This window comes from Staurois parvus, unplaced genomic scaffold (assembly GCF_062004578.1).
Source record: "Staurois parvus isolate SC_StPar_1 unplaced genomic scaffold, SC_StPar_1.0 ptg000795l, whole genome shotgun sequence".
NCBI lineage: Eukaryota > Metazoa > Chordata > Amphibia > Anura > Ranidae > Staurois > Staurois parvus.
The window spans coordinates 2,157,149-2,183,290 of record NW_028318591.1 but is presented as its reverse complement, the minus strand read 5'-3'; the positions used below and the strand labels follow the sequence as shown (position 1 = coordinate 2,183,290).

The window sequence follows — 26,142 nt, the reverse complement described above, 5'->3', positions numbered from 1 at the left end:
GCCCGTCACCAAGCCCTCCGCCCAAGAAAGGACAACGGTGATCAGTGGTTTATCCTTGAGTGAAGGCCTCTCCCTGAGCCTGGTGTCAATCAGGATTAGGAAGGAAATGAGTGCTTCCAGCTCTACAGGCAGTTCCTTGGCTGCAATCTCGTCCTTCAACGCATCTGAAAGACCATGAGAAAAAGCAGCCACCAAAGCCTCATTGTTCCAACCCACCTCTGCCGCCAGGGTACGAAACTCTATGGTGTGCTCGGCAACGGTCCGTGACCCCTGATGCATGGACATGAGCAGCTTGGCAGCCGAGGCGGAGCGAGCCGGCACATCGAATACCCTACAGAAGGTGTCGACAAAACCGGAAAACTCATGAATCACCGGGTCATTCCTCTCCCATAAGGGATTCGCCCAGGCCAAGGCCTTGTCTGAGTGCAGCTGGATGAATTGGATTTGGCCAGGGAGCGGTTGGAGGGAGGCAATTACTGGAACCAATCCCCTGTGTGGCTTCCTCTGCAGCAACTGAAGGCTGGCTACTTCTCCTCTCCCTCCTGCTGACTTTCAGCTGCTGTAGAGAGAGCCATACAGGGGATTGGTTCAAGTAGCTGCCCCCCACTGCACCCATCACCTTCCTGTACACCAAACGTTTCCCTCTGTAGCCCAGGGCCCCCTGTGTGCCCCCAATCCCACAGTGCTGCTGGCTTCCCTCCTTCCAGATCGCAGTCTGGTGCCGAGGAAGGAGGAACAAGATCGCAGTCTGGTGCCGAGGAAGGAGGAACAAGATCGCAGTCTGGTGCCGAGGTAGGAGGAACAAGATCGCAGTCTGGTGCCGAGGTAGGAGGAACAAGATCGCAGTCTGGTGCCGAGGAAGGAGGAACAAGATCGCAGTCTGGTGCCGAGGAAGGAGGAACAAGATCGCAGTCTGGTGCCGAGGAAGGAGGAACAAGATCGCAGTCTGGTGCCGAGGAAGGAGGAACAAGATAGCAGTCTAGTGGCGAGGAAGGAGGAACAAGATCGCAGTCTGGTGCCGAGGAAAGGGGAACAAGATCGCAGTCTGGTGCAGAGGAAGGGGGAACAAGATCGCAGTCTGGTGCCGAGGAAGGAGGAACAAGATCGCAGTCTGGTGCCGAGGAAGGGGGAACAAGATCGCAGTCTGGTGCCGAGGAAGGGGGAACAAGATCGCAGTCTGGTGCCGAGGAAGGGGGAACAAGATCGCAGTCTGGTGCCGAGGAAGGGGGAACAAGATCGCAGTCTGGTACCGAGGAAGGGGGGAACAAGATCGGAGTCTGGTGCCGCGGAAGGGGGAACAAGATCGCAGTCTGGTACCGAGGAAGGGGGAACAAGATCGCAGCCTGGTGCCGAGGAAGGAGTAACAAGATCGCAGTCTGGTGCCGAGGAAGGAGGAACAAGATCGCAGTCCAAACGTTTCCCTCTGTAGCCCAGGGCCCCCTGTGTGCCCCCAATCCCACAGTGCTGCTGGCTTCCCTCCTTCCAGATCGCAGTCTGGTGCCGAGGAAGGAGGAACAAGATCGCAGTCTGGTGCTGAGGAAGGAGGAACAAGATCGCAGTCTGGTGCCGAGGTAGGAGGAACAAGATCGCAGTCTGGTGCCGAGGTAGGAGGAACAAGATCGCAGTCTGGTGCCGAGGAAGGAGGAACAAGATCGCAGTCTGGTGCCGAGGAAGGAGGAACAAGATCGCAGTCTGGTGCCGAGGAAGGAGGAACAAGATCGCAGTCTGGTGCCGAGGAAGGAGGAACAAGATAGCAGTCTAGTGGCGAGGAAGGAGGAACAAGATCGCAGTCTGGTGCCGAGGAAAGGGGAACAAGATCGCAGTCTGGTGCAGAGGAAGGGGGAACAAGATCGCAGTCTGGTGCCGAGGAAGGAGGAACAAGATCGCAGTCTGGTGCCGAGGAAGGGGGAACAAGATCGCAGTCTGGTGCCGAGGAAGGGGGAACAAGATCGCAGTCTGGTGCCGAGGAAGGGGGAACAAGATCGCAGTCTGGTGCCGAGGAAGGGGGAACAAGATCGCAGTCTGGTACCGAGGAAGGGGGGAACAAGATCGGAGTCTGGTGCCGCGGAAGGGGGAACAAGATCGCAGTCTGGTACCGAGGAAGGGGGAACAAGATCGCAGCCTGGTGCCGAGGAAGGAGTAACAAGATCGCAGTCTGGTGCCGAGGAAGGAGGAACAAGATCGCAGTCCAAACGTTTCCCCCTGTAGCCCAGGGCCCCCTGTGTGCCCCCAATCCCACAGTGCTGCTGGCTTCCCTCCTTCCAGATCGCAGTCTGGTGCTGAGGAAGGAGGAACAAGATCGCAGCCTGGTACCGAGGAAGGAGTAACAAGACTGCAGTCTGGTACCGAGGAAGGAGGAGCAAGATCGCAGCCTGGTACCGAGGAAGGAGTAACAAGACTGCAGTCTGGTACCGAGGAAGGAGGAACAAGATCGCAGCCTGGTGCCGAGGAAGGAGGAACAAGATCGCAGTCTGGTGCCGAGGAAGGAGGAACAAGATCGCAGTCTGGTGCCGAGGAAAGGGGAACAAGATCGCAGTCTGGTGCAGAGGAAGGGGGAACAAGATCGCAGTCTGGTGCCGAGGAAGGAGGAACAAGATCGCAGTCTGGTGCCGAGGAAGGGGGAACAAGATCGCAGTCTGGTGCCGAGGAAGGGGGAACAAGATCGCAGTCTGGTGCCGAGGAAGGAGGAACAAGATCGCAGTCTGGTGCCGAGGAAGGAGGAACAAGATCGCAGTCTGGTGCCGAGGAAGGGGGAACAAGATCGCAGTCTGGTACCGAGGAAGGGGGGAACAAGATCGGAGTCTGGTGCCGCGGAAGGGGGAACAAGATCGCAGTCTGGTACCGAGGAAGGGGGAACAAGATCGCAGCCTGGTGCCGAGGAAGGAGTAACAAGATCGCAGTCTGGTGCCGAGGAAGGAGGAACAAGATCGCAGTCCAAACGTTTCCCTCTGTAGCCCAGGGCCCCCTGTGTGCCCCCAATCCCACAGTGCTGCTGGCTTCCCTCCTTCCAGATCGCAGTCTGGTGCCGAGGAAGGAGGAACAAGATCGCAGTCTGGTGCCGAGGAAGGAGGAACAAGATCGCAGTCTGGTGCCGAGGTAGGAGGAACAAGATCGCAGTCTGGTGCCGAGGTAGGAGGAACAAGATCGCAGTCTGGTGCCGAGGAAGGAGGAACAAGATCGCAGTCTGGTGCCGAGGAAGGAGGAACAAGATCGCAGTCTGGTGCCGAGGTAGGAGGAACAAGATCGCAGTCTGGTGCCGAGGTAGGAGGAACAAGATCGCAGTCTGGTGCCGAGGAAGGAGGAACAAGATCGCAGTCTGGTGCCGAGGAAGGAGGAACAAGATCGCAGTCTGGTGCCGAGGAAGGAGGAACAAGATCGCAGTCTGGTGCCGAGGAAGGAGGAACAAGATCGCAGTCTGGTGCCGAGGAAGGAGGAACAAGATAGCAGTCTAGTGGCGAGGAAGGAGGAACAAGATCGCAGTCTGGTGCAGAGGAAAGGGGAACAAGATCGCAGTCTGGTGCCGAGGAAGGAGGAACAAGATCGCAGTCTGGTGCCGAGGAAGGGGGAACAAGATCGCAGTCTGGTGCCGAGGAAGGGGGAACAAGATCGCAGTCTGGTGCCGAGGAAGGGGGAACAAGATCGCAGTCTGGTGCCGAGGAAGGGGGAACAAGATCGCAGCCTGGTGCCGAGGAAGGAGTAACAAGATCGCAGTCTGGTGCCGAGGAAGGAGGAACAAGATCGCAGTCCAAACGTTTCCCCCTGTAGCCCAGGGCCCCCTGTGTGCCCCCAATCCCACAGTGCTGCTGGCTTCCCTCCTTCCAGATCGCAGTCTGGTGCTGAGGAAGGAGGAACAAGATCGCAGCCTGGTACCGAGGAAGGAGTAACAAGACTGCAGTCTGGTACCGAGGAAGGAGGAGCAAGATCGCAGCCTGGTACCGAGGAAGGAGTAACAAGACTGCAGTCTGGTACCGAGGAAGGAGGAACAAGATCGCAGCCTGGTGCCGAGGAAGGAGGAACAAGATCGCAGTCTGGTGCCGAGGAAGGAGGAACAAGATCGCAGTCTGGTGCCGAGGAAGGAGGAACAAGATAGCAGTCTAGTGGCGAGGAAGGAGGAACAAGATCGCAGTCTGGTGCCGAGGAAAGGGGAACAAGATCGCAGTCTGGTGCCGAGGAAGGGGGAACAAGATCGCAGTCTGGTGCCAAGGAAGGAGGAACAAGATCGCAGTCTGGTGCCGAGGAAGGGGGAACAAGATCGCAGTCTGGTGCCGAGGAAGGGGGAACAAGATCGCAGTCTGGTACCGAGGAAGGGGGGAACAAGATCGCAGTCTGGTACCGAGGAAGGGGGAACAAGATCGCAGCCTGGTGCCGAGGAAGGAGGAACAAGATCGCAGTCTGGTGCCGAGGAAGGAGGAACAAGATTACAGACAGACAGTTAAAACCTCATTCAGGTTTTATTGCCCCCACTGTAGAGAATTCCCCTTCCTATACTGGTAGTACCTGTTATGATGGAAGGTGCATGCAAATCCATCATTGGAACCCCACTTCAGTGCTTTAAATCATTGACCAAGAACTGGCCTGAGATCGGGAGTGCTGACTTCACTTGCTGCATGCTTGTTCTGAGTAAGTGGCACAGTAAGCACCCAAGACAGAGACAGCCAGGCAACTTGCATATTCCGAAGGGAGTTTTCAAGAAAGGCCTCATAATTCCAAATAGAAATGTCTGTGACACTCAAGGGCTTCATGCACACAGGATGTCTGTGTAGCCGCTCTAAACACCTCCGCTTGAAAAGCGTGCCTATAGCCGCGTATTGCACCCAAGTTTAGGTGTGTCAGGAATTTGAGCGTTAAAGGATTCCATTGGACAGGATATTAATGTATTCTGGCCATTGGAATGCAATAACTCTCAAATACTTTTAGATGCGTTTAGGTATGTCCAGCGGTTTTTATGTTCTTTTTTACTGCCTCTAAAGGCTTCTTTTTTAATATGCCTGGAAATGCCTGGGGACACATAGGCTAACATGGAGGTGCTTTTACAGGCTAAAAAAAATGCCAAACTCCTCTTTGTATGTAATTTACTGTAATGAATAATCTCATGTTTAGTGCGGTACAAGAGTATCATAAAGATAATGATAAAAATAAAAATGTAATTTGCACTTAAACTGATAACAAAAAAAATCAAAATGTACTTGTTACTCCTCTATATATTAAAGCTGATCCAGGAACAAAATCGCTACGTTCCCATGATGCAATAGGAAATTCCGTGTTCTGCTGTCTGAAAACTGTTTTATAGCAAAGGGACGGGGACAGCATTTCCCAGGCTTTCTGGTCTTGAGTCTGCCTATTAGCTGTTCTCCCAATGCGGATAAATAATTATTTATTGTTGGTTTTAATCGGTGAATGCAACAATTGTAGTACCCAGTTTTTCTCCATTATGCTGCCCACATTCATATCTCGTGTTAAATTAGAATTTTTTTTATTGTGTTTCCATTTTAGTGGGGCCACATATGTTGTCTTTTGGTAGGACGAGAGGAGGTAAAAAGCCTATCGGATGGCAATGGCACCCGGTGTAGTGCATCTAATAATGGGTTGGAGGCAATGGCACCCGGAGTAGTGCATCTAATAATGGGTTGGAGGCAATGGCACCAGGTGTAGTGCATCTAATAATGGGTTGGAGTCATTAAGTTAGACCAGGGGTCTTCAAACTTTTCCAAGGGCCAGTTTACTATCCTTCAGACTTTAGGGGGGCTGGATTGTTGCCAGTGGGGGTAGAAAATGTCCCGGGCCTAGCATCAGGGAGAATAAGCAAGGCCTCAGGGTTGTTGGTCAATAAGGGGAGCAGTAGAGCCCTATCATTGCTTTCAGTGGGAGGAATAGTGCCCCATCATTGGTGTTGGTGGAAGGAATAGTTCCCCATCATTCGTATTAGTGGAAGGAATAGTGTCCCATCATTGGTGTTGGTGGAAGGAATAGTGCCCCATCATTAGTATTAGTGGGAGGAATAGTACCCCATCATTGGTGTCAGTGGGAGGAATAGTGCCCCATCATTGGTATCAGTGGGAGGAATAGTGCCCCATCATTAGTATTAGTGGGAGGAATAGTGTCCCATCATTAGTATTAGTGGGAGGAATAGTGCCCCATCATTGGTATTAGTGGGAGGAATAGTGCCCCATCATTAGTATTAGTGGGAGGAATAGTGCCCCATCATTGGTATTAGTGGGAGGAATAGTGCCCCATCATTAGTATTAGTGGGAGGAATAGTGCCCCATCATTGGTATTAGTAGGAGGAATAGTGTCCCATCATTTGTATAAGTGGGAGGAATAGTGCCCCATCATTCGTATAAGCGGGAGGAATAGTGCCCCATCATTGGTATTAGTGGAAGGAATAGTGTCCCAACATTGGTATCAGTGGGAGGAATAGTGCCCCATCATTCGTATAAGTGGGAGGAATAGTGCCCCGTCATTGGTATCAGTGGGAGGAATAGTGCCCCATCATTGGTATCAGTGGGAGGAATAGTGCCCCGTCATTCGTATAAGTGGGAGGAATAGTGCCCCATCATTGGTATCAGTGGGAGGAATAGTGCCCCATCATTGGTATCAGTGGGAGGAATAGTGCCCCATCATTGGTATTAGTGGGAGGAATAGTGCCCCATCATTGGTGTCAGTGGGAGGAATGGTGCCCCATTGTTGGTGTCAGTGGGAGGAATAGTGCCCCATCATTGATACTAGTTGGAGGAATAGTGCCCCATCATTGATACTAGCGGGAGGAATAGTGCCCCATCATTGGTAATAGTGGAAGGAAAAATTAGGGCAAGAGGCCTGTTGGTGGTACCCAGAATGAAAGGTTATGCCCACGTTTGTTTGGTCCTGTCTACAGCTGAGAATAAAGGTATCAAACCAGAAGGCAAGGGAGGAGAATCCAAAACACAGGTTGAGGTCACAATGGGAGGACAAGCATTCAAAGACCAGTGAAAGGCAAGCCAGGTCATACTTGGGAAGACAGAAGAAAGTCACGGGTAACTCCAGAACTAGCTGAAGACCACAATCTGTCCATGTGATACTCCATCTTATATCAGCCATTACTAGTGCTTCCAACACTTCCTTTAAAGAATTAAAACCACTCTAAGCTCTAAAGGTTTTGCCTTAGAGACTTGATTATCACCGGTACTTCATTTTCAGTGGCCAGGTTAGGAAAACATCCTTTGCATTGCTGGAAAGCACTAATTTGATCTCATTCGTTCTTACAGGTTGGATTCTCAGTGTGTTGGAAAATGAGCGGTGAGACCTGCCTTATGGATGGACTGCTTGTTGGTCAACCTTCAAAGATGAGATGACCTGACATAGGACTGCGCTGCAGTTTGTGATTTGGTGTTAGTGGTGCGGCAAATCGGAATCAGCGATGGGACTGAGTAGCACCATTGTCAATTTCTTCTGTAGGATAAGACTCTTGCTGTTCATCGCTGTGTGTTTGGTAGTAGTTGGCTGGGCCAGCTTCTACCTGCGGGACAGTGCACAATATATCTCCAAATATAAACAACCGCCAGATCATTTTTGGAGGTGCCCGTCAGCTGACAAGAGGGCAGAAGACAAAACCCCTCCATCGTCTGTGGAACAGACCACCAAAGAAGAATCAGAGGTGAAAGTTTGCCCTGCTCTGTCTCCAAATCTGAGTGAGTATACTACGGTGTTCTGGTTACGGCCATAAGACACTAAAAATGACACTGGGGTGGACTGAGTATTTTAGGCTGTTTGTTGTAAATTAAAGGGAGGATATTTAAACAATTACTGCCACATGGAAAAAAGGCAGGAAGGTGGATGTACATTTCTGGATTGCCTGTGATCACGCGACCATTAAAAAAACGCAGATCACAGGCAAAATGCTCGAAGCCTATCTGAACGACTTTGTGCCCTTGTGATTGCTATGATGCCCAATCACAGCTATTACAAATATAAACACTGCATGTGTTTTACATTTAGAAGCCCTCCCCTTCTTCTCACAACAGAAGAAGGGGAGGAATGAGGTTTCATGAGTGTTGGGAATAATGAAAGAAGCTAGGAGGCAGGGGCGGACTGACAACTCATGGGGCCCCCGGGCAATAGGGGATCATGGGGCCCATGTGTCCTTGCCCACAGTCAAAAAAGCCTATGAAAAAGGTACCAGGGGCATCTCATGGGGCCCCCTACTGACCCCGGGCCCTCGGGCCATGCCCGAGTTTCCAAATGGTCAGTCCGCCCCCGGTAGGAGGTTTTAATAAACCTCTTGCCGCTAGATTTGTGCATGCTGGAAATTTTTGTTTCATTTCGGATGCATTTGTTAATTGAAGATTGTCATTTTGTCATGTTGAACCAATTCATTTTCGTAATTTGCTTTGTATCCTGAGCATTCATTTACTATATTCGTTGAATAAGACAAATTTTGCAGTTTTTCCCAGAGGATTGCTACTGTATGTATTCGATATATTATCCAATTGGACAAATTCAATATTTTCGGACGCTAGTCCAACCCACCAAGAGAAATGGCATGAGCTGATTGAACAATATTGACTGGCATCATGTGCATCTGAATTAAGGAATGGAAAAAAATTTGGATCCATTCATTATCCAAATCCGAATTATGGAACGAATTTGAAAACGTAATTCATTATCCCATGGGCCTGAACTGCTGTCGTATCATGTGACGTCATCTGAAACAAATTCATTCGGTAATTTAGTTATAACATTTTTAAGATTCGTTGCCATTCGCTTCAGTGTCCATTTGGAGATTCGTATACATCTGAATCTTCGAAAATGAATTTTTTTTTCTGAAAAACTAGTCAAAACTAACTGAATCGCGCAGGTCTACTTGCCGCCACCGTAAGGCATTTGTGTGATGGAAAAGAGGGTGTGCTTTAACGCCCACATGCCACACCTATGTGTCCATGGATGGCCGAGGTTTCTGTGCTGACCGCATGCTCATTGCGCATGTCCAGGATGGTGACCATGCTGCCATAGACAGCTCTCAGTCTCTAGCTATGAATAGCAGCTGGTGAGATGGATCCCCGATCTTGTGACCATTGTGACAGCCCGCCTCCATTTCCTGGACATAAAGGGACACTGAGGCTGGGAGGGAAGGGGTTAAATTCAGTGCGGGATCATTTTGAACCCTTTTAACATTTCAATTGGGTACAATGTTACTTGACGTAGTAGTTGTCAGTCAACCTATCACAGCACTGAAACACGGTAAAAAACGGCCTGGTAATGAAGACGTATATACAGGCTGGTACTCAAAGCAGTCAACAAGACACTCTCTCTTCTAGAAAATATTGGGGGAAAAAGTACTAAGAATAGCAATAGTGTAATGAAAGCAACAATATCAGTTATAAACATAATTTATCAGTTATAAACTAGAATAGAGGTTTGTTTTTGGTACCAGTGTAGCCTGGTCTGTACCTACCCTTTCTAGTACATATTGCACTATTCAAGCACAGCAGGGAAATATTTCATATTTTAGCTCTAAATGTGATTTAAATAACTTTAATCTCATGTTAGATTTACTTGAACCCCACATGACAAGAACTAACAATGCTGAAAAGGTACATTTTCCATTAAAAGATCTTGTCTGTATGTATAAGTATAATAATATACAAGGTAGGCTATGTTTTGGTTGCCTTCCAACAAAATGGAAACAGTCACCACCATTAGTCAATGGTTAACTACTGGACAATAATCAAATCCATGGATGATCCTAATGTAACCTTTCCAGGGGGATGGGTTTCGGAAGATATGGATCTACTGGCAAAATTTTACATACTGTATATGTTATTCAAGTATATTGAGATCTCTTAAGCTGGAGAACAAATTGGTTCTAAAGCCAGCTGTGATACAGAACCAAGCCTTGTAACCAGTTGAATTTTGATCCACGTATTGCCATTCCTGTTCATTAGAAGTTAGACTCACTGGCCTGCCTCGCCGCTGGCTATCCCCGCTTCAGTCGATCCTGAATACGGCTGCCAAACTCATTCACCTTTCCAAGCGCTCCGTTTCCGCCACCCCCCTCTGCCAATCCCTCCACTGGCTTCCGATTGCGCAACGGATCAAATTTAAAATCCTAACGCTAACGTACAAAGCCGTCCACCATACTGCCCCGAACTACATCACTGACCTAATATCCAAGTACCACCCAACACGCACACTCCGCTCCTCACAAGACCTCCTTCTCTCTAGTTCCCTGGTCTCCTCCTCCCATGCCCGCCTCCAAGACTTCTCCAGGGTGTCACCCATCCTCTGGAACTCCCTGCCCCAACCCATCAGATTATCACCTACTCTCCTCTCCTTTCGGCGCACCCTGAAAACCCATATCTTCAGGGAAGCCTACCCCACCCCCTGCTAACTTGCCAACCTCCTCCACTCTTCCTACCACCCCATCCCCCACAGCTATCTCCTCCTGTACCACTATCCCGTCCCTTCTAGATTGTAAGCTCGAAAGAGCAGGGCCCTCGATCCCCTCATGTTTTGCATTGTATTGTTATTGTTCTGTCACATGTTCTGTCCCCCTTTGTAATGTACAGTGCTGAGTGAACTATTGGCGCTTTATAAATACTGTATAATAATAATAATTAGAAGTTGATCTATCGGTTGTCTTTTCATGGACAGGCTTGTTGGAAAACTTCCACTCGATCAGCTCTTGCAGCCAATAGGCTGCAGTGCTGTTTAGTGTGTTTTGATGGCAGGGGAGACCAGCTGTCATACAATGACTCAACGGGGAGTATTTCCCCATCCACCTCAAACATGGCTGAATGAAAAAAAAGGTAAGTAAGTAATGTACAGTATGGCTGGTATAAAGGTTTCTTCACAGTGAGAGCTGTGAAAATGTGGAATAGACTCCCTCAAGAGTTGGTTCTGGCCAGCTCAGTGGATTGCTTTAAAGTCCTGGATTCTTTCTTGGATACACAGAATATAACTGGATATAACATTTATAGGTAAAGTTGATGCAGGGAATATCCGATTGCCTCTCGGGGGATCAGGAAGGAATATTTTCCCCAGCAGGAGCAAATTGGTTCATGCTTTGTTGGGTTTTTTTTGCCTTCAACTGTGGGTATAGGATTATAACTTCTTTTTTTTAATGGTTGAACTGGGTGGACTTTTGTCTTTTTTCAGCCAGAGTAATTTTATATCTATGTAATGGTGATGGTATTATGGCACCATGCCTCATCCTCACCCACATCTGTGACCATGAGGATCCTATCCTTCTCCAACCAATCTTCTTCTCCTTAATATCTCTTCTTTCCTTCTTGCTCCACCTACCCATTCCATCCATTCATCCATTGCTCACCGCCTACCCATATTTTCCCCTTGGGTTTTTTATCCTTGATTCTCTGTCTGAATATCCTATTATTATACTAAGCCTGCCTTTCTCAACCTCTTTACCCCAGAAGAACCCCAGAGGAACATATGCTAAAAAGGGTTCTTCTGCTTAGAGCTTATAGTATATTAGCATGACCAAGACAGTTTTAAATATAAGAATACGTATTGTAGAGTACCTAGCAAAGCCTTTCTCAACCAAGGTGGAACCCTAGGGTTTCTCCAAAGGCTGCTAGGGGTTCCTTAAGCAATGAGCAATTTCTGCCTCTTAGATGAGTAACCGCTGACACCACTGATATTTGTAGCTATCAGTAAGGGGGTAATTCTTCCCAGCAAACACAAATGTAAGGAGCATTCCTCCTACTGACCATCACAGTAATGTACTGTGAGCTATAGACAGGGTTTTGTCCAGTGGGAATACAGGGAACGCAGTTTCGGCACCTCCAGCACTAAATATATGTGATGGGGTATGCTGGAGGGTCTATTGATGCTGGGGGAGTTATTGTTGCTAAGGAGGGGGGGTGGGAACCTCTTGATGAGGGCGGGGTCTGTTGTTGCTGGGAGGGATCTACTGTTGAGGGAGGGGTCTGTTGTTGATGGCTGCTTGGAAATCTATTGTTGCTTGTGGGGGTCTATTGTTGCTGAAGTGGGTCTATTGTTGCTGGGGAGGTATTTTGTTGCTGGCAGCAGGGGGATCTACTTTATCTTTAGCAAATTTCCATACAAATTGCTTTAAAGAGAAGTTTGGGGTTATTTTCCCCTCAAATTATACTTACCTAGGTGGATGAAGCATTGGTCCGATGCTGGATCTGTCCCCCGCACGCTCTAAGTGTGAGAGAGTCAGTCACGGGTGTCTCTCTGCCCCGCCCCCCACTCACCCACTCACTGGAGAGCTGGGCTGTGGAGGGGGCGTCTTGCTCAATTTCTCAGCAGATCACTAACAGGCTGAGCCAGGTGCCGCTCCAGACTCTGGGGTGGATCCTGACTTTAAAGTCAGGATCTTTCCTCAGCCTGGACCAGCTGAGTGCTGTCATCCAGCAGTGGGCTTTAGCCCGCTGTTCAGCTGAAAACGGGTCACAGGAGTGCAGAACAAACTGCACTCCTGTGATCCATAGGATTGGCTGTACTTCTCCTTTAACACTACAAAAGGATACTTGATTCTGTATTCACTAAAAGGGTTGGTACTGGTAGGTGGGTGGGCGTTGGAACTAAAGGATGGTGCTCGTAGGTGGGCAGGGGGCAGAGACAAGGGGTGACTCAAAGTAGGCAGTTCCTACAACTATTTTTGGGTGAAAGCTCTGGCTATAGATACAGAATTATTATCAGGAGTTTCCTGAACCCAAAATGTTATTTCAAGGGTTCCTCCAGGTTACACCAACCCCCTATGAAATAATTTTCATTGGTATTCCCATAGTAAATGTTAGCTGCAGAAAAAGTTAGGCAGGCAGTAAAATGTGTAATGTCTTCCAAAATTAGTGGTCTGTGATGAAGTGACCCCTTACATTGGTGGCTAGTGGAAAATTGTCCCGTTTCATTGGTGGTCAGTGTTGGTGGGAGATCAATTCACCATTGCTCACTGCTTAAGGAACCCTAACAATTTTAGAGGGAACACTGATGCAACACCTCCTGCACTCAGGGACTCAGATCAGTAGAGGGCCGATGGACCAATAATACGAGAGTCCAAGACCGATCAAAGGTTGTGCAGCTTCAACACGAAGCTGGGGAATCTCGATACAAACTGTAGTAGAGAACAAAAACAGAGCGCACCAACCTTGCGCATTACCTCAGTAAACAGTAGATTTATTGATTTAAGAGAGATGCTCACAAAAGTAAATCTTTGGCTAGAAAATACTGTATTGCTCTAAGGCCATATTCATGCTTTATGGGAGTGTAAAGTGACACTACATCCAAAGATAACCATCTATATCCCTGTTGCCACGTATACTCAGATAGTATCTCAAGTATGTGGTTGGAGTCTTTAACCCCTCGCCTGCTGGGCACTTATACCCCCTTCCTTACCAGGCCAATTTTCAGCTTTCAGCGCTGTCGCACTTTGACAATTGCGCGGTCATGCAACATTGTACTCATATGAAATTTTAATCATTTTTTTCCTCATAAAGAGAGCTTTCTTTTGGTGGTATTTACTTGCCTCTGGGTGTTTTTTTACTTTTTTGTGCTATAAACAAAAAAAAGAGCAAGGAAATTAAAAAAAAAAAAAAAGTTTCTTTGTTTCTATTATAAAATTTTGCAAACGGGTAATTTTTCTCCTTCACTGATGTGCATTGCTGAGGCTGCACTGATAGGCAGCACTGATAGGCAGTATTGATTGGCACTGATAGGCAGTATTGATTGGCACTGATAGGCGGCACGGATAGGCTGCATGGATAGGCGGCACTGATGATGGGTGCTGATAGTCAGCACTGACTGGGCTGCACTGGTGGGCACTGCTAGGCACAGGAGGGTGGCACGGCAAAGCACAGGTAGGCGGCACTGCTGGGCACTTGTGGGGGGAACTGGTGGGTGGCAATGGTGGGCACCGATCATCAGGGCACTGATCATCAGTGCCGATCCCTGCTCTGACAACTGCTGGTCCTCGGCAGTACTTTCCTCACGCTCTGACAGCGTGAGGAAAGTGCAGCCGAGAACCAGCAACTGCATTTCCCGGTGATCAGCATGTCATTGGACATGGCTGATCACGTGGTAAAAGGCCGTTGTGATTGGCCTTTTACCAACATCACGTGATTAGCTGTGTCCATAGGACACAGCGATCATGGAAATCGCCAGGTGCACGCCCCCGGGGGCACGCAGGAGAGCGCGTTCTGGGAGGACGTCCTATGACGGCCTCCCAGAACTGGCCAGCCGTAGTGCAGCCATCATTCGGCTATCTGCGGTCTGCAACTAGTTAACATAAGATGGAAGATTAACCACGTTCTCTTTCAGGGAATAGTCAATATAGCAGGCAAGATTGCTCGTAAGACTAGCAATACCCGCAATACAGTATTTTCTAGCCAAGGATTTATCATTCCATTACACACAAGCCCAATTTCTCTTTATCTGTATAGAATTTGCCTTAAAACACAATCACTTTTCATTTCTGGACACCCATTATAGACAAATCCAAGGCACTGCTATGGGAGCCAGATTTGCTCCCAGCTATGCAAACTTATTTATAGGCTATTGGGAAAACCACTATATCTGGGCTAACAATCCCTACAGCAAAAATCTCATTTTATATGCTCGGTATATAGATGACATTATATTTATTTGGAATGATACTGATCTTCAGTTACAAGGGTTTCTGAATCATTGTGACAATAACCTGTATGCAATTTCTTTGACCCATGTGATAGATGAAAACCAACTAGTATTCCTAGATCTTGAATTAAAACATGATAACAGTGGACATGCCTGCTCCAAAACGCACTTTAAACCCACAGCTGGGAACTCCTACTTACACGCAAGACGTAATCCTCACCCACAGTGGATTAGGAATGTCCCATATGGGCAATTCTGCAGATTAGAAGACACATGCACTTTGAAATAGGACTACATTGAACAAAGTTCAATTCTTAAAAATACATTTAAAGAGATGGGCTATGACAACACGCACATCGAGACAGCATTCAATAAATGTTTACATATGTACGCAGGGGCGGACTGACAACTCATGGGGCCCCCGGGCAATAGGGGATCATGGGGCCCCTGTGTCCTTGCCCAAACTCAATAAAGCCTATGAAAAAGGTACCAGGGGCATCTCATGGGGCCCCTTACTGACCCCAGGCCCTCGAGCAGTGCCCGAGTTTCCAAATGGTCAGTCCGCCCCTGTATGTACGATAACTATTCTACAAACCAGACCACCTGTTCACAATCCCTGAGCCACGACAGTAATGGTGGTTTACTGGAAATACGGTTCTGTTCTGGGCCATCAAACAGATCCTTTCCAAAAATTGGAACATCTTTAAGAATGATCCCACCCCGGGCAACTCGCTCCCAGAGAAACCTTGTTTGATCTTTAGGAAACCCAGAGACCTTAGACGTATTCTAGCCCATAGTAGGCTTCGAAGGTCCATAAGCCTCCCAAAATTGGTTTTGGGTGCATGGTCTGGCTTCTTTGATCAAAAAGGCAACTATAAATGTGGTGTTCCTAACTGTGGCACTTGCGAGTTCACCTGGCATCGCAAGCGCGACATTACTGGGTATGATGGCAAGAAATATGCCATTAAACAGTTTATCAACTGTGGGACGTCTTTCGTTGTGTATGGTCTTATGTGCCCATGTGGCCTACTCTATATAGGCCGTACGTCTCGCCCCCAGCGAGCATAAAAGTAATATTAAGAATTGCGAAGATAAATATTCAGTCCCAAGTCCACGAGAGTAACTACTGTGGAATCAGAGTCTTTGGGGTAGAGGCCATACCGACAGATCTGGATAATGGCAGGAGACACCAAAGACTCTGCAGGAGAGAGAACGTTTGGATTTTTACATTAGACACTTTATCCCCTAGGGGTTTGAATGATCTAGAAACACACACCTTGGTATAGTCTATATGAGAATTTTTATTTGTCATTTCAGGTACTGTATACAGGAAGGACTCCTTATGCAATTTTATCACTTAATTTTTATACTCAATTTTATGTATCTTAAGTATCCTCTATATCTCCAATATCTGTAGTAATTCTCTTATTCTTTATTCTATTTTATTTCATTATGTATCTCTATTTCTGGCAATTCTGATAGACTGAGAATGTACCGGTTATTCAGTTACTAATTATGTATTTATTAACTTATTTATTAATTTACAGCCAGCACTCATTATAGATTAATCACAATTTCTGTCCCCTCTCCTCCCTCGGTTTTCCCATGGTTACTACTTTTTATTCATTATAGGCTAGGGACCTTATTTCCATTTTAGTATTACTATTTTTTCCTTCCTTCCCCCTCCCCCTTATTTAGGGGATCGAACAGAGACTTGTGTCTCTGTGCTCCCCGGTCCTGTGTGAGTCGGCTCCTAATAGCCTGAGGCTGTGTGCAACCGCGGTTTCTTCTCTCCCCTCTGACTCTCACATGAGCGGCGCTGAACGGTGCCCGGAGGGTAGTGCGCATGCGCGGAAATGGGCCGTTCCTCTTGTGACGATCTCTTTGTCAAAATGGAATGCATCTGTGACGGACCACCGGACAGCACCTCTATCAGTCCCCTAATAGAGCCTCCCCAGAGTGCGGAATCTAAGTACCAGAACACTTGTTCACCAGGGCCCCTGATGGTGGGGATGGACTTGGAGCGTTCCAGGACCAGGTCGCAGCTACCGGGTATCTCTACCAGAGGTAGAGGAGTCTGCCAGAGTCAAACAGGCCGTGTCGGTAACTAGCGGGTCAGTGCGGTACAAGACGGTAGGCAAGGGATAGTCGGGTCACACGCAGGGTCAATACCAGAAGATCAGATCTATAAGGGAGCATCCAGGAGCAGAGTCAGGCAAGCCAAGGGGTCAGGACAGGAGAAGGCAACAAGGTCAGACAATCCAGATCAGAGTACTCACAACACAGGCAACAGGATACACAAAGACCATTCGGCAACAAGTGTCTGTGCAGGGCTGGTTTAAGTAGCCCGCACTGCACCTGACAGGCGCAGCCTGGGTCCTAATGCCTGCCCAGTACTGTCATAGATGACGGGTGCGCCTGGGTCCTAGTGCCCTGCCGCCTGCATGTCTTGACAGACACCTACGCATGTGTAGACCCATGCGTCGCGATGGTCCCTGACAGCATCGTGCATGTGCAGAAGGGTCTCAGATGGCAGCATGCGTTCCACCGCCACCTGAACTAACTCTTCAGTTTAAATTCCTCTCTCCACTGCCATTTTGCTAATCTGACACATGGAACAGCACACTTTGCCAGAATGGCTTCCAGTTACTAGCTGACCGATCTAAAATAGTATAAAACTTCAAAATGTCATTGCTGAGAGCTTTTAAAAGTCCTTTCTACTTGGTTCTAAAAAGAAATCAATATAAACCACTATACAAGTGACCATATTTAAACCTTTAAGGTAATAATAATATAATATTTTATTCAGGTCATTTTATTACCTTTGCAGTAATCAATTTTAATTTAAAGTTTTAATTTTTATGGTACCTATGAACTGGGCGTGGTTTTGTGATATATATATATATATATATATATATATATATATATATATATATATATATATATATACACAGTGGGATCGAAAGTTTGGGCACCCCAGCTAAAAATTTGTATTAATGTGCATAAAGACATAAAGAAGCCAAGGAAAGATGGAAAAATCTCCAAAAGGCATCAAATTACAGATTAGACATTCTTATAATATGTCAACAAAAGTTAGATTTTATTTCCATCATTTACACTTTCAAAATAACAGAAAACAAAAAAATGGCGTCTGCAAAAGTTTGGGCACCCTGCAGAATTTATAGCATGCACTGCCCCCTTTGCAAAGCTGAGACCTGCCAGTGTCATGGATTGTTCTCAATAATCGTCTGGGAAGACCAGGTGATGTCAATCTCAAAGGTTTTAAATGCCCAGACTCATCTGACCTTGCCCCAACAATCAGCACCATGGGTTCTTCTAAGCAGTTGTCTAGAAAACTGAAACTGAAAATAGTTGACGCTCACAAAGCTGGAGAAGGCTATAAGAAGATAGCAAAGCGTTTTCAGATGTCAATATCCTCTGTTCAGAATGTAATTAAGAAATGGCAGTCATCAGGAACAGTGGAAGTTAAAGCAAGATCTGGAAGACCAAGAAAAATATCAGACAGAACAGCTCGGAGGATTGTGAGAAAAACAATTCAAAACCCACGTTTGACTGCACGATCCCTCCAGAAAGATCTGGCAGACACTGGAGTTGTGGTACACTATTCCACTATAAAGAGATACTTGTACAAATATGGTCTTCATGGAAGAGTCATCAGAAGAAAACCTCTTCTACGTCCTCACCACAAAAATCATCGTTTGAACTTTGCAAATGAACATATAGACAAGCCTGATGCATTTTGGAAACAAGTTCTGTGGACCGATGAGGTTAAAATTGAACTTTTTGGCCGGAATGAGCAAAGGTACGTTTGGAAAAGAAGGGGCACAGAATTTAATGAAAAGAACCTCTGTCCAACTGTTAAGCATGGGGTTGGATCAATCATGCTTTGGGGTTGTGTTGCAGCCAATGGCACAGGGAACATCTCACGAGTAGAAGGAAAAATGGATTCAATAAAATTTCAGCAAATTTTGGATGGTAACTTGATGCCATCTGTGAAAAAGCTGAAGTTAAAGAGAGGATGGCTTCTACAAATGGATAATGATCCTAAACACACCTCGAAATCCATGGGGGCTGGCTACAAAAAGCGTTTACAAGCTGTGATACTTGCCAAAGGGGGCAGTACAAGATATTAACTCTGCAGGGTGCCCAAACTTTTGCAGACGCCATTTTTTTGTTTTCTGTTAGTTTGAAAGTGTAAATGATGGAAATAAAATCTAACTTTTGTTGACATATTATAAGAATGTCTAATCTGTAATTTGATGCCTTTTGGAGATTTTTCCATCTTTCCTTGGCTTCTTTATGCACATTAATTTAAAGTTTTAGCTGGGGTGCCCAAACTTTCGATCCCCACTGTGTATATATATATTCTTTTTTTTAAATTTAGTATGTACATATAACTATAGTAACGTTCAAGTCAGGAGCGGACTGACAACTCATGGGGCCCCTGGGCAATAGGGGATCATGGGGCCCCTGTGTCCTTTCCCAAACTCAAAAAAGCCTATGAAAAAGGTACCAGGGGCATCTCATGGGGCCCCCTACTGACCCCGGGCCTTCGGGCAGTGCTTGAGTTTCCAAATGGTCAGTCCGCCCCTGGTTCAAATCAATTATTGTATCAAGTATAATGTACATAATTTTCAAATCTTTTTAGCTTGTTTTTATTGGTAGTCCTATATCTACAATTGTATGTATATTTTTATTCAAATTTTATGTCTACATACATTTTTATGTTATATATATGTATATATATATATATATATATATATATTTATTTATTTCAGGTACTTATATAGCGCTGTCAATTTACGCAGCACTTTACATATATATTGTACATTCACATCAGTCCCTAACCCTCAAGGTGCGTACAATCTAAGGTATATATATTTATTTGTATCTTTTAACACGTTGGCCCCACCTTCTAGGATGTGTTTGTCCCGCCCATTTGGGAAGGCTCACACATACAGTTGCAAGAAAAAGTATGTGAACCCCTTGGGATTACGTGGAGTTTTGCATAAATTGGGCATAAAATGTGCTCTGAATGTCATCTAAGTCACAACAATAGAAGAACACAGTCTGCTGAACATAATACTACACAAACATTAGATGTTGCCATGGTTTAATTGCACATAGCATGTAAACATTCACAGTGCAGGGAGGAAAAAGTATGTGAACCTTTGGACTTAATAACTGGTTGACCCTCCTTTGGCAGCAATAACCTCAACCAAACGTTTCCTGTAGTTGCAGATCAGACCTGCACAACGATCTGGAGTCATTTTGGACCACTCTCTTCACAAAACTGTTTCAGTGTAGCAATATTCTTGGGATGTCTGGTGTGAATCGCTCTCTTAAGGTCATGCCACAGCATTTCAATCGGGTTGAGGTCAGGACTCTGACTGGGCCACTCCAGAAGGCGTATTCTGTGCTGTTGCAGCCATTGTTTTGTTGAATTACTTGTATGCTTTGGGTCATTGTCCTGTTGCATCACCCATCCTCTGCGGAGCTTCAGTTGGCGGACAGATGGTCGTACGTTTTCCTGCAAAATGTCTTGATAAACTCTGGAATTCATTTTCCCATCAATGACAACAATCCGTCCAGGCCCTGAGGCAGCAAAGCAGCCCCAAACCATGATGCTCCCTCCGCCATGTTTTACAGTGGGGATGAGGTTTTGATGTTGGTGTGCTGTGCCTTTTTTTCTCCACACATAGTGTTGTGTGTTCTTCCCAAACAACTCAATCTTGGTTTAATCTGTCCACAGTATATTTTGCCAGTAGTGCTGTGGAACATCCAGGTGCTCTTTTGCAAACTTCAAACGTGCTGCAATATTCTTTTTGGACAGCAATGGCTTCCTCCGTGGTGTCCTCCCACGTACTCCATTCTTGTTTAATGTTTTCCTTATTGTAGATGTGTCAACAAAAATGTTAGCATGTGCCAGAGATTTCTGTAGGTCTTTAGCTGACACTCTGGGATTCTTCTTTACCTCATGCAGCATTCTGCGCTGTGCTCTTGCAGTCATTTTTACAGGACGACCGCGCCTAGGGAGAGTAGCAACAGTGCTAAACTTTCTCCATTTGTAGACAGTCTGTCTTACCGTGGACACATGAACATCAAGGCTTTTGGAGATACTTTTGTAACCCTTTCCAGCTTCATGCAAGTCAACAATTCTTGATCGTAGGTCTTCTGAGAGCTCTTTTCTGCGAGGTATGGTTCACATCAGACAGTGCTTCTTGAAACCAGTAAACGCAACACAGGTGTGTGTTTTTTAAGGGCAGGACAGCTGTCAGCAACACATCCAATATCATCACACTGATTGGAGTCAAGGTTGGCTCACTCCTGGCTCCAATTAGCTCTGGGAGAAGTCATTAGGCTAGGGCCTCACATACTTTTTCCTCCCTGCACTGTGAATGTTTACATGTTATGTGCAATTAAACCTTGGCAACATATAACGTTTGTGTAGTATTATGTTCAGCAGACTGTGTTCTTCTATTGTTGTGACTTAGATGACGTTCAGAGCACATTTTATGCCCAATTCATGCAAAACTCCATGTAATCCCAAGGGGTTCACATACTTTTTCTTGCAACTGTAGATACTGACTATATATAGAGGAGGGTTATCTCCGTCTGGTTAGCTCTGATGAAGAAGAGACCCCCCCCCCTTTGAAACGCGTCAGAGCCACTGAGAGTCTCCTCTTCCGATTGGGATTCGCACGTGTCTCCTTATCGTATGATTCGGTTTTGGATTATATATGCCCGTTATATGTTACTTTTGTGAGTATATCTCTTAAATCAGTTAATCCACTAATTGTTTATTGAGGTAATGCACAAGGTTGGTGCGCTCTGTTTTTGTTCTCTACTAGGGATGCACCGAAATTCTGGTGGCTGAAACGTTTTGGCTGAAAACACCCCTTTCGGCTGTCGGCCGAAATTAAAAAAAAAAGCACCGATACAGGTGTTGAAAAAACCCGCCCCCTCAAAACCGCCTGTCCGTCGCTTGGTAGTTCAGTCTTACCTGAGAAACCATCGATCCCGGTGCTGGGCATAGAGATGGTGAAGGAAAGATGGCCACCACACATCTCTATGCCCTTGGAGGATCAGAGCAATGTCTCTTCCGGTTCCGGCCATTTTTTTTTTTGTGCACTAGATGAATGCTTTTTTGATCTAATTCTTTACATTGCAGAGGAGAGATGTGGGGTCTTATTGACCCCATATCTTTCCATAAAGAGAACTTGTCACTAATTATTCCGATCACAGGGGATGCATGCATTTATTGTGATAAGAATAAAAGTGATTACCAATTTGTTTTAAAAGGAACAGTGCAAAAAAACCCATTAAATACATTTTTAAAGTGCCCATGTCCCCCCGGTGCGCACGTAGTGGTGAACGCATATGTAGGCCATGCCCACATATGTAAATAGTGTTCAAACCACACATGTGAGGTCACCGCGAACATCAGAGCAAGAGCAATAATTCTCACACTAGACCTCCTCTGTAACTTTACACTGCTGACCTGTAGAATTTTTTAAAGCATCACCCATGGAGAGTTTCATGCCATTCCACGAGCGTGTGCAATTTTAAAGCGTGACATGTTGGGTATCTATTTACTCGCTGTAACATATTTTACAAAACAATTAGGGTATATATTGTTTTTTTAAATCAAAGTGTATTTTGTTCCAAAAAATATATGTTCATTTTTAAAAACTGCGCATTTCGGTTTTCGACCAAGTACATTTTGAATTTTCGGTTTTGGCACCAAGGTTCCACATAATGCTGGTTGTTGAACCTCTCCTTTTGTTCCCAATATAAGAACTTTACACCATTATCACGTACCCATAAATTCAGCATTGCACTGAATAAACTTGGCACACGCTTTCAAACCACACAGTATCGTGTCTCCTTAATTTCAATGTCGCACTGAATAAACTTGGCGTGGACACACCAACCACACAGGATATGGTTACCTTTTCCAAAACTTTATTGAATGTACAACAAGATGTCAATTTTATTATGTAACTGTAGTACATTCTTTTTTTGGCAGGTAGCTTAAGAACAGCAATGTCACTTTTGTGATAAATTCTTAACCTTTATTAGCTGAAATCCATCTCATGTCGACTAGTTATCTCTCACAAACTGGTAATATACTGGTGATGCAGTGTAATATACCGGTAATATACTGGTGATGCAATGTTATAGCTGGCTCATTGGATGGATTGAATTGAGATCAATGCAAATAGTTCTCTGTGGAGTATTTATCATCTTATATCTTTGTACTTTTCAATTGGATTTTTTAAATATCTGGCTGGAATTCTGGTGAGTAATTGGGTCACAGCAAACTCTGTACTCCTGCGCTGGGGATGGACTCAGCAAAGGCTATGGTAACAATTCAGATGTCCTGGAATATGCACTTCTTGCTGCCTTCAATGGACCGGGGTAGTCCAAAGTCACTGGATACAAAGAAAACAAATAGAGGGCACACCGGTCTAGTGCATTATCATAAAAAATATTTATTAAAAGGATAAAAAGTTTCTCGGTCCTTTCCCACCTGGAACTCTCTTCGGGAATCGCGGAATGTCCCCCCGGCGGAATTCTTTCGATACTCTCGTTGCGGGGCACTTCTGCTTTCCCGTACCAGAAATCTGCCTTTGAACAGCTTTGCCAACAGCGTCCGGGCGCTCTGAGCCTTATATCCCTTCTTTATGCAGCTCTGAACAGACGCTCGCCGCATACTTCTCTTTCATATGTTGTTCAGTGGGAGCGCGATCTGGGAATGGCTGTAGATCCGGAGGACTGGAATAAGGCCTGGTCACTCATAGCTAAATGTTCATTTAATACGACCATGCTGGAGGCAGCCTATAAGGTATTGTTTCGGTGGTACTGGGTTCCGGCTCGGTTGGCCCGGGCTAACCCTGCCTGTAGTGATCGATGTTTCCGGGGTTGTGGCCATCGTGGAGATGTATTGCATATATGGTGGTCATGCCCGAGACTGTTTCGCTTTTGGTCTCGTGTGTTTGGCCTCCTTTTCACTTTGTTCCATCTCTCCATACGCCGGGATGCCCGGTATGCCTTGCTTCATTGCCCCATACCGGGCCTCTTGGCTCACCAGCAGAAGTTGGCTTCTTATTTGTTTTTATCGGCCACTAGAACAATTGCTCAGGCATGGAAGAGTCCGTTTGTCCCTATTCAGGGAGTGCGGGATCGTATGACTACTATGATGCTCAACGAACACATGTCGAGTATCCGCAATGACTCCCACCGTAAATCTTTGAAAATATGGGAGCCGTGGCTGCCATATGCCTTTCCCACACTCCCCCCGGCTAGCCTGGGGATGTAATGGCGTTCGGTACTGGCGCTCTTGGACCCCTGCCTTTTGCCCCCCTTTTTTTTTTTTCCCCCTTTCTCTTTCTCTCTCTGTTTTTGGTGTGACTGGACAGCTGCCTTTAGTTGTTAGAGTCAGTTGCATTAATGTTTTGTACCTTATGTGCCATTGATAGCCCCTGCGTGGGCGTACCTTTTGCCCTGTTGGCGTTAGAGCACTGTTTTTTCTTTTTATTTTGCACATTTTTTTTTTTCTTTTCTCTCTGTGCAATTGATAGCCCCTGTGTGGGCGTGTTTTATTGCCTCTGTTTTATAAAATGTTTAAAAATTAATAAAAACCATTGGAATATAAAAGGATAAAAAGTAAGTATCATACTCACAATTGACATACAGAACAAAGACACATCACACTAAACAGCGGTGTCCAATCCACACTGCATAAAAGTCCATAAATGGAACCCTGGACTTCCAACTGGCTAACGCGTTTCAAGGACTCAGCCTCTTCCTTTGAGTCCTCAACACATGTTAGCCAGTTGGAAGTCCAGGGTTCCATTTATGGACTTTTATGGAGTGTGGATTGGACACCGCTGTTTAGTGTGATGTGCCTTTTGTCCTGTATGTCAGTTGCAAGTACGATACTTACTTTTTATCCTTTTAATAAATATTTTTTACGATAATGCACTAGGCCGGTGCACCCTCTGTTTGTTTTCTTTGTATCGAGTAATTGGGTCAGACATGGGTCCTGTCTCTTGCTGTCATGGTATGCAGCACCTATACATAATGCCAACATGCTTACTCCTCGGTGCCATGTGACTGTGGCTTCCAACAGCCTAGTGACAGCATGAAATCAGGATGACCAATCTCCTTTTTACAGTGTCCAAGGAGGCATTGGGAAATGCAGTCACCTGGCATTGTCTTAAAGCATATCTAATCTCAAAGAACAGAACTGTAATTTGTTACAGCTCACCAGTTATTAGATGCAGTGGTTGCATTAGTTTTCCTATTTTTCTTTATTTTCAGCTGCTGATCCTTCGAATATCATGCTTCTGTAGCACTACCTCCTTAGGAGTCGCTGAGTTTTGGGTCCCCCTAAAGTCCTGCACAGCCAGGCAACACTCATTTTCTTCAGACCTCACACACAGGAGACAGTAAACAGTCCTTGAGCTTGTTTTTGTAGTTTTGTTAGGTGTATTGAACTTGGATAGGGTTGAGGGGTGTATGGGATGCCCAAGTGAACTGCAGCTGAGGACAACTCATTAACAACTATGTACTAGTCTCTATAACAGATCTCTTCTTGGAGAGCTCTCCAGCCTCTCCTGGTGTACCATCCCAGACCCCAGATGAATCCTCTTCTCATCCAGCTGTACTGAGGGAATCCTTGAGCAAGGGCTCATAGAATCTGTTGCTTTAAATGCACTGTCCCGGATGGGGGCAAGTCAGGTTTCCCACTAGAATGCCCTCTCCCCTTATCTGGCCCAAGGGGTGTAGGATTCCTTACTGTTCCTCATCTGCAGGCTAGTTGAGTTGGTGGCTGCCTTCAAGCCTTTTGGTTGGCTGGCTCCGTCCCTGGCTCTGCAGGTGATCCTCTGGGTGAGGTTAAGTGGTCCTCCTGTCCAGCAACTCTGCCTGTAGGTAGGCCCCATCTCGGGCTCCTGCATCTCAGCCTCACTCTATCTTCCACCCGAACTCTCCTGCTGCTGAGCAGGCTCAATCACACTTAAAGGCTGCCCCAGCCCCATGCCAAGCCTCCTGCCAGGGGATTGGCTGGAGTCCCTTAAGTGTGCAGATCAGCCCCTCCTCACCCCCACCCACTGCCTTCTAGAAACTTCTCTCAAGAGCAGGAGGAGGTATCAGGAAACTGATCTGCAGAGCCCTCAGCCCTGACCCAAAGGTGACCTGGCTGACTCATGCCAAGGCTGCTTCATCCCAGGCTGCTATTCATCCTCTATCTTAAAAACCTATCTAGCTCCCCCTAGCTAACTAGAGGTGCATTACACTTCCTTTCTCTGGGAGGCTATGCTCAGTCCTTCATTGTATTACTGCCATGGTGGTCACCCTAGGCTAGAATACGGCAATATCTACTAAGGATACACCGATACTGAGCATTTTCATTAGTATTCATACTTGCGAAAATACTCCTGTTACCAATTAACCAATATTTTGTGGTGTGATTTGAGTTAATGGCTGCAAATTGCACCACAAAGATTAGTATGCAAGTTGAAC

General features: G+C 46.2%; 1 protein-coding gene across 2 annotated transcripts in view; it reads left to right on the top strand.

Annotated features, from left to right (window-relative positions):
* The window catches only part of B4GALT4 (beta-1,4-galactosyltransferase 4), a 178,308-nt gene that overhangs the window by 77,644 nt on the left and 74,522 nt on the right, over window positions 1-26,142 (top strand). For both annotated transcript variants that reach the window (XM_089654744.1, XM_089654745.1), the window contains exon 2: window positions 7,245-7,667. In XM_089654744.1, the coding sequence (XP_089510870.1) occupies window positions 7,397-7,667 (271 nt within the window). In that variant the 5' untranslated portion in view covers window positions 7,245-7,396. The remainder of the gene's footprint in view (window positions 1-7,244; window positions 7,668-26,142) is intronic.